Source organism: Ciona intestinalis, chromosome 1 (assembly GCF_000224145.3).
Source record: "Ciona intestinalis chromosome 1, KH, whole genome shotgun sequence".
Lineage (NCBI taxonomy): Eukaryota > Metazoa > Chordata > Ascidiacea > Phlebobranchia > Cionidae > Ciona > Ciona intestinalis.
In genome coordinates, this window is record NC_020166.2 from 2,828,239 (window position 1) to 2,836,795 (window position 8,557).

General features: G+C 33.0%; 2 protein-coding genes across 2 annotated transcripts in view; one reads left to right on the forward strand and one right to left on the reverse strand.

Moving 5' to 3' along the window:
- Positions 1-5,801, forward strand: part of LOC100177832 (low-density lipoprotein receptor-related protein 6-like) — a 9,520-nt gene extending 3,719 nt beyond the window's left edge. Inside the window, exons 5-11 of the mRNA XM_009863989.3 lie at positions 943-1,080; positions 1,630-1,877; positions 2,511-2,667; positions 3,230-3,427; positions 4,007-4,087; positions 4,332-4,458; positions 4,857-5,801. Coding sequence (XP_009862291.2) covers positions 943-1,080; positions 1,630-1,877; positions 2,511-2,667; positions 3,230-3,427; positions 4,007-4,087; positions 4,332-4,458; positions 4,857-5,055 — 1,148 coding nt within the window. The 3' untranslated portion in view covers positions 5,056-5,801. The remainder of the gene's footprint in view (positions 1-942; positions 1,081-1,629; positions 1,878-2,510; positions 2,668-3,229; positions 3,428-4,006; positions 4,088-4,331; positions 4,459-4,856) is intronic.
- LOC100180961 (cysteine--tRNA ligase, cytoplasmic-like) overlaps positions 5,623-8,557 on the reverse strand; it is a 12,708-nt gene continuing 9,773 nt past the window's right edge. The window contains 4 exon segments of the mRNA XM_026836366.1: positions 5,623-6,052; positions 6,953-7,096; positions 7,332-7,480; positions 8,214-8,367. Of these exon segments, the coding sequence (XP_026692167.1) occupies positions 5,918-6,052; positions 6,953-7,096; positions 7,332-7,480; positions 8,214-8,367 (582 nt within the window). The 3' untranslated portion in view covers positions 5,623-5,917.

Consider the following 8,557-nt stretch of genomic DNA (forward strand, 5'->3'; position numbering starts at 1 on the left):
TTAGCTCAAAGAATATATTGGTGTGATGCCAAAAGAGATGTGATAGAATCGTCTGGCATAGATGGCAGTAATAGACAAATCGTAAAACGATTTCCACGCGACACTGCACATGTGTTTGGTATTACAATATTCAAAGGTATATTATGTGTTTTATTTTTCAATGTATTTTGTGATAAACAAATTATATATAAAGTTTAAATAACATTTTTTTACAGTATGTTTGCATACACTAATAAACTTGGTCAAGGGTGCTAAAACAATACGATTTCTGCAGAAAATATAAATCTTCAAACATTTAAGTAGTACCTGGCCCTGTAGCCACCATAGGTTATGAGTTTAGGCTCCTTATTGCTACCATTGTGGGCGTATGTGTATTTGGGCAAGACACTTAATGGCAATTTCTTCAACTCAGTGATTCCTAATATGTTGTCCAAATTGTCAGCCATACAAAACAACAACCATCCACAAAGTTGCATACGTGGTAACTCGTAAGAGGGCAGAGGTGTGTGAAACAGAATGATCGTGTTATAACCACTGTCGTTATCCAGTGCACGCGAAGATGAATGAATATTTGATTGTAACTTACCTTATCCTCGTGTGGCCGGAAAACGACAGTCGTTATAACACAAGTGTTCTGTTTCATACACCTCGTGCCAGCTTATGAGTTACAATGTATGTAAATTTCATTCATTCATTCATTCAACTTTAAGAGTGATTATTTTTTACTTTCATTTTTTTTATTATGTATGACTGATAGCAACCCATTAATGACCACTGGGTTGAAGCAATTGCTGTTAACTGTCGTGCCCAAGAACACATACACCCACAATGGTAGCAGCGAGGAGTTTTGAACCCCTTACCTCTGGGTTAGAGGCAGGCATGCTAACCACTTTGCCCTGGTGCTGGTGAAGTTACATTTATATTCATACTTCTTATACCCAGGATACTTGTATTGGTCCGATTGGAACAAACCAGTGATCTCGAAAATGAAAATTGATGGAAATACTGTGGAAGATTTTGGACCGCGAATATTTGATAAAGCGAGTGATGTTCATAGTTCGTATGTGTCAAGAACAAAAGGTCGGTATCATTTGGTGTTGCCATTTTTATTTTAAGGAATAATAAATTTTATTTGTTATTTTGATTACGGTAGCGAAGATTGAAAAATATTTAAAAAGGAAAGACAGGATATAACAATAAAACAACAGTTGTTAAAACATGCCAACAGTTAAAAATATAGTTTCGCTTATTGAAAGAAAGAAGCGTTTTCACTACACCTAGCAGACAAAAAAACAGTTATTTATGTATAATTATTTGAATTTTTAATGAAAACAAAAAGGGGCGTAAGACACGACCAGTGTTAGGTTCCAATTCTACATAGATGAAGTTCCTTGGCGAGGCATGTCATGGTACCTAGTATTTAAGACATAGTTGGCCATGAACACTTTTAGATGCATGCTGATTTATCTGAATTTGATGCTAACTATATGATTCTAAACACTAATTTTTAGGAATTATTACAGAAAAACATGATTTATAACCACATGCAGTTTATTTATGGATACTTTTGTACACTTACATTTTTACATACCTAAATACTTCTTAAACATTTTATTTAAATATCTATAGGAACCAACCCATGCTTGATTGGAAATGGCAACTGTACAGGTCTCTGCATACCAGTACCATATTCTCCTTCAAATCCTACTGATCGTAAAACCACTCGCGTGTGTATGTGTGGGAATGAATATAATGGTACATGTGATAAACCAACCAACCAAACAGATGGTGAACCGCCCAATTTTAATGGGACTTGCCCTCAACCGATAACACTCACAGCTCCAACTTGTAAAGAGCAAGTACTAGTTGATTATCTGGTAAGTTAAGTCTTTTTTTATATTTGATTTTCTTTGCTTTTTGCTTTTTTTATATTTGAAGTCTTTTTTATATTTGATTTTCATTGAACCCACGTAATGTTTAAATTACAATTATTAGAATGAGTGAATTTTTGTTTTAGAACTATTTAAGGCTTCAATATTTGGTGATTTTTTTCAATTTAATAAGTAAAAATAAAAAAAAATTAGGATCGCAAAAGTTAGGCCTACTATGCAAATATTTTCATAAATTTTCTTAGAGGTAATTTTTTTTTGACATTGGACATTAGATAAATGAATACAGCCTCATGTTTTATGCCTGGTGTTTAAGAATTCACTGTGTAAAATTAGATGAAACACACTATATAACTCGGCAGTGGTCATGGGGTGTATGAATACACATTGTCTGTTTTGTGCATTGAAAAGCACCTGTATTATAACTCGACAGTAGATAGAAGGTACATTAGACCAAATGTGTCTACTGTATGGAAAAATACCCATGTTATAAATTCTCTGGCAGAGGTATATAAAATGGAAAGTTTGTATACAAACTTTAATTAAGACTGTAACCCATCTGAAAAAAGTATGGCACTGCGTGAACAATAACAAGGAAAACATGATGTGAATTATTTTCAGATTCCAAAAGCGATCGACAATTCTGGTAAAGTTCGATTGGAACTCCCCATTCAGCCGCCTCCACTTAACTTAAGTGAAGGAATGTATGAACATAGGTACACTGCTGTTGATGAAGCTGGAAATCATGATACTTGTATTGTTATTATTGTTGTCAATGGTAAGATTCTTACAAAAACATCCATGCTCGAAAATTTTTAAATGTATGTAACTTGCTTTATCCTCCCCTGGCCAGGAAACAACACTCGTTATAACACGGTTGTTCTGTTTCATACACCTCGTGTTGCCAGCTAACCAGTTACCATGTATGCTACTTTGTGGGTGATTATTTTGGTTATATTTTCACTTTTTTATGTTTGGCTGACAATTTGGACAACCCATTAATGACAACTGGGTTGCAGCAATTGCCGTTAAGTGTCTTGCCCAATGATGCATATAGTTATATCCCCACAATAAGATAAACAGACATAATCTAAAATGTCCCATGTAAATAAACATTACAGGTTTCTATGTTAGAAAGTATCAAATACGATTTTTAGTCTAACCTTTTATTTTTGTATCTTCAGAACACATTTGTAGAAATTACTTGCTTTGTTAAAAACGGGAAGAATTTCGTTTATTTGTCAAAATGGCTGAAGTTTTAAATTTTGTATTTAATGCTATTGTTTTCAAAATTCAAAAATTGCTTTGTTACTTCATGCTCACTATAAATTTTTTTTTAGTTATTCGCTGTCCTGAAGTTCATGAAATCTTCAAAAATCAACCATTTAAAACAATTAACACTTCATGTGGAAATTTATACGGAACGCAAATGGCGATCACTTGTATTAATGGAACAACAAGTTCGGGCAGTGAGTTTATTGAATGTGGTCAAGATGGAAAATGGATTGGAAACCCTGTTTGTGTATCTTCTGCTCAAGGTAACAATACTAAGTATATTTGTATTATGAATGTAACATGCTTTATCCTCGTGTGGTTAAAAAACGACAGTGGTTAAACGCAGATGTTCTGTTTCATAAACCTTGTTCCAGCTTACAAGTTACCAAGTGTATGTTATACTTTGTAATTTTTTTTTATTTTTTGTGTGGCTGATAATTTAAACAACCCTTTAGTGACTACTGGGTTGAAGCAATTGTCGCTTGTAGTTACTATTGTGAGCGTAAGTTTCCTTGTGCAAGAAACTGTAACAAAAATTTATCCAACCTGCTGATCCCTTTTGGGTTGTATAAATTGTGTGTTATAATGACTGCCGTTGCCCAACCACTGGTACCATCAAAATAACTCTTTCTTTTATTCATTACCCAATTATTATAAAGTTACACTGATCTAATCTGTGCTCATTTAATGGGAATAAAAAATTAATATTGTTTATGTAGGAAGCTATATACATCATATAAACTTACTGTCATGTCTTTTGGTAAGTTTGGAATATAATACTTCAACCATATTATACTTTAAACATGATTGTTCTATCTTACAAATGTAAACTCTTTTCTCAGATAAACAAACTAGGCCAGTCATTAATCCAACAACTTCAACAGAAAGAAATATTAACACACACGATGTGGGTAACAATAAAGGTAAGGGGAAATTCAAACATTAATAATAATAACTTTATTTGTCTCCTTATTACGGTTGCAAAGATTTATAAATATTTTAAACAAAAAAGACAGAATTAAGCGACAAAACAACATTAAACATGCTTACAGTTAAAAACATATTTATATTAAAAGAAAATAAGCATGGTCGCTACGCCTAGTGCGTAAACTAGACTGTTTTAAGTGAATAAGCTACGTTTTATTTTTTCTGATTATTCTTTTCCAGATGAAAGCAGCAATTTGCCCCCAACTGTAGCTGCATCAACTTCAACTTTTCCATTCTTGTTTGTGATTCCAATGGTAGCAGCTTTGCTACTAACTTCTGCATGCGCTATTGGATACAGATACCACAGGTAAGACTACTGTGTATAAGCTTAAAGCATCACATGTATAGTAGGGTGGGACATCTTTAGCACATAATATCCAAATATCCTGATAGTGTTTTAAACAATTAACAACAGTCTATGGAAGTCGTGGGGATATGGTTTTATAATTTTTTGAATGTTCTTTGTATACTAACAAATGGAACAAGAAAATATAGTTAAAATGTATAACTTCCCCCACCCAACAGTATGGGAAGATACAAATATGATGCGAAAATGGAAGAAAAAATTACTGCAACTTTGAAGTTGCTTGTGTAAAAATATCAAATACACTTTCAATAAATTTGAACCAATCCCAAAAATCCATGTTACTTTTATAACTGAGCTTAGTGTATTTTATACAAAGTCCTACCAGTAAAAACTTTTAGATCCCACAGCCTGCCAATAATGGAAGCAATGGAAAAAACTCTCTCATACAGAAAAAACGAAGATGATACTTTTACGCTTGATGTATCAGAAGAAAGACCCCAAACAAGTGGTGTGCATAATGCTTCAGAAAGTGCAGTAGCAGACATTGCTTTTACTGATAACCCAACATTCAGAAAAAGCTCTTATGGGACATTATGATAGCAATTAAAATTAAACACTGTTGATTAATTAGTGTTGCATACTGTTCCTACTTCATAGAGCAGTGGTTTCAAAAGTTTTTAGCGCGACCCAAATCAGAGTTTTATGAACATCTCACGACCCATTTACCCAAGCCTCAAACATCGAAAAAAATCTATTTTCAATGTATGCATTCTATACTATATTTTGAACATGTATGAAGACACAAGACACCCAAGTTGATTAGTTGCAGTACACAGTTTATGGTTATCTCGTTTGAATAGATTTAAATAACCTTGGAGTGACCCATTTTTCAACCCTGTGCAACCCATGTTTGGGTCGCGACTCATACTTTGGGGACCATTGTCATAAAGAAACTGTGCTTGTACTATATGGTGTATTTGGCGCATTGCACTGTAACGAAAGCACACAACACTACCACCTAAGGCTATGTTTAACAAAGACACATATTTGGCCGAAATAATAAGGTTTCCAAATACAAATTGAACTTAAACTTAATATTGTATGGTTTTTAAACATGTTACTGCTATGAAAAATCACAATTTTGGTAGAGTTAAGGCAAGAAAATGAGAAGAATTTTATTTATTTGACAAAGAAGTGTTAAAGTTATATTATTTAATGCTGTGTTTTCCTATCTAATTTTATTATGAAAAATACACTAGCAGCCAACACCATGATAACTTTACTACAAATGTCACCTAAGCAATAAATTAAACATTGTGTTACTTAATGTCACATAAACAATGCAAAAACACCGCTATACCCAATCTGAACAACAGAATAAAATTGGAATAAGTTATAAAGTAATCTGACGCAGTGACATCTTAGTTGCAAATATTTTTTAATTCTCAATATATCAACATTAACTCCCATTTTGAGTTGAAACACTTTGCATATATTCTTGATATAGTTTTGTCTGTGCGTCGTATAATTTTCGTAATTTCTTTGTTTGTCCTTTGCTGAGCTCTTTACCGTCAACAGAATGCGTAGGAAAACCCTGGTGTGGATAAAGTGGATGTTATAATTAAATTAATAATTTTGAATGTTCATTTTTTTAAACATTTTTTTTTTAAATAATGTTGATTTTTTAAAAAAAAAGCGTAGTATAAAGAAAAAAATAAAATTGTTTGGCAAATTGTAGGACAAGGCCAAGAGTTCTTACATTTTTGAACACATGTCAATTGACCATACCTACAAAATCTGAACCCCATCTTTTTTTGCGAAGAAAGAAATGTCATATCTTATAATTCTAATATATCTTGCATGCAGCTTTACTAATTTAGGAATTTTTAAGAGCTATTCTATTGGACAGCGCATATTTTATTTTAAAGGAATTGTATATGTGTGAGGGCCTACACTGGGGCACGCCAGAGGTATAAACGATTTTAGTCAAAATTGCCCCATTACCAAATTTGCAGCAGATAAATAGATTATTGCAGAATATTGGTTGACTTTGACTGTATTTGAATTGGTGAACATTCACTTCTTAATTATTAACCCTCAACTAAATTTATCTAGAGCATAATTAAACTTCCTATTACTATAGAGATACAATTCAGAACCATATGTGGTACTGGTGGAGTGAAACATATTTAGGGTAAAATTTATGCCGAATGTCGTAGGGTAAAACTTGTTCAGGGTAAAATTTATGCCATATGTCGTAGGGTAAAACTTGTTCAGGGTAAAGTTTATGCCGTATATGGTAGGGTAAAACTTGTTAGGGTAAAATTTATCCCATATGTGGTGGGGTAAAACTTGTTTAGGGTAAAATTTATCCCATATGTGGTGGGGTAAAACTTGTTTAGGGTAAATTTTATCCCATATGTCGTAGGGTAAAACTTGTTCAGGGTAAAATTTATGCCATATGTCGTAGGGTAGAGCGTGATGTATGACAAACCTGGTCATCAAAGGCAGAGAACTTGTCTGTTTGTTTGGAAAATAGTTGAGATGGTGGAATTTTCCGTTGAGCTTCTTTCTCTTCCTTTTTTCTTGCAGCAGCCAACCTACTCTCTTCTTTTTCTTTTGCCTTCTTTTCTTCTAACTAAAAAAAAAGAGAATACAATAAACACAAAAAAAAATTTTAGCCCATTTTTTTTTTATCAGGTATTACATATTTTACTTAAAAACTAACATGCTTTTTTTCGAAGTTTAACTATACTGTCATGTTAGAAAAATGAGATAATGAGCCAATCTTTGCTTAAATCGTACAACCCATGGCATGCAACGCTGGGGACCTTATCCACATAGAACAGAATAAGAGAAAATATGAAATTTACCTTTTTCTTTTCCTCTCTCTCTTTCATGAGTTGATCCTTATCCACAAGTTTAACGATTGTTTTCAATCCTTCTTTATCTTCTAACCGAACACCGAGAGCAGGGAGGATGTCATCTCGCAGTGAGTCGCATAACTCAAGTACCTCGGACACTAAAGATATGTTTTTTATATAATAGGGTGGGGGAAGACGGGATACCTTAAAGCACATAATGTCTAAATATTCTGATGGTGTTTTAAACAATTAACAATGGACCAATCATGACTCACTGAGAATACAGTTTTATACTTCTTTAAATGTTCTTTGTTTACTACCAAATTGGACAAAAACAAAATTCACTACAAAATTAATAGAATAAGACACTAGCTATGCCAATAATAAGAAATATATATCATTTATTATATAATTGGTTAGGCCTAATTTTTCTCGGCGACAGTTTCTAAGCACCAGAGCCTTACTTAAAAATTGTTTAACAGTATAAGCACCAGATCAGGATCAGATTTTCGGAATTTATTACAGTTGCCAAATAATTGGAGTAGAAAATTTATGCGGCAAAGTGGTTAGCGCGCCTGTCTCTAACCTATAGGTGATGGGTTCAAAGCTCTTCGCTGCTACTATTGCGGAAGTATGTGTCTTTGGGCAAGACACTTAACGGCAATTGCTCCAACCCAGTGGTCACTAATGGGTTGTTTAAATTATCAGCCATACATAAAAAAATGTTTAAAAAACCCACAAAGTAACATACATGGTAACCAGTAAGCTGGCACAAGATGTATGAAACAAAACAATCGTGTTATAATGACTGTCGTTTTTTCGGCCACGCAGCGACTTACAAGTTACCTTTATATACATTTCAAAATAAAAAAACCTTTACTAGCAAATTACCTTTATGTGATCTTGCTATGGCGCGTACATTTTCCCTAAACTGTGATAATGTATTAAGATACGGCATGAGAATTTCTTCAACATTCGAAGCAGTATTTCCACCAACAGTGAGAGGAAAACCAATTTCATCTGATTGCGCTATTGCCCCAAAAACCTGGGATTTTTGGTAAAAATGAGTCCAAAATTTGCTTCTAGATTACTTTTGGTTGTTTGAATGTGAAAATGAGTTAAACTTATTAATATTTAGAATTTAATTAGTTTTATTATTTAATTTGAAAAACAAAAAAATAATTCAATTGTTTTAATAATTTATTAAAAAAAGTAAATTGGAATATGAAAAGAAG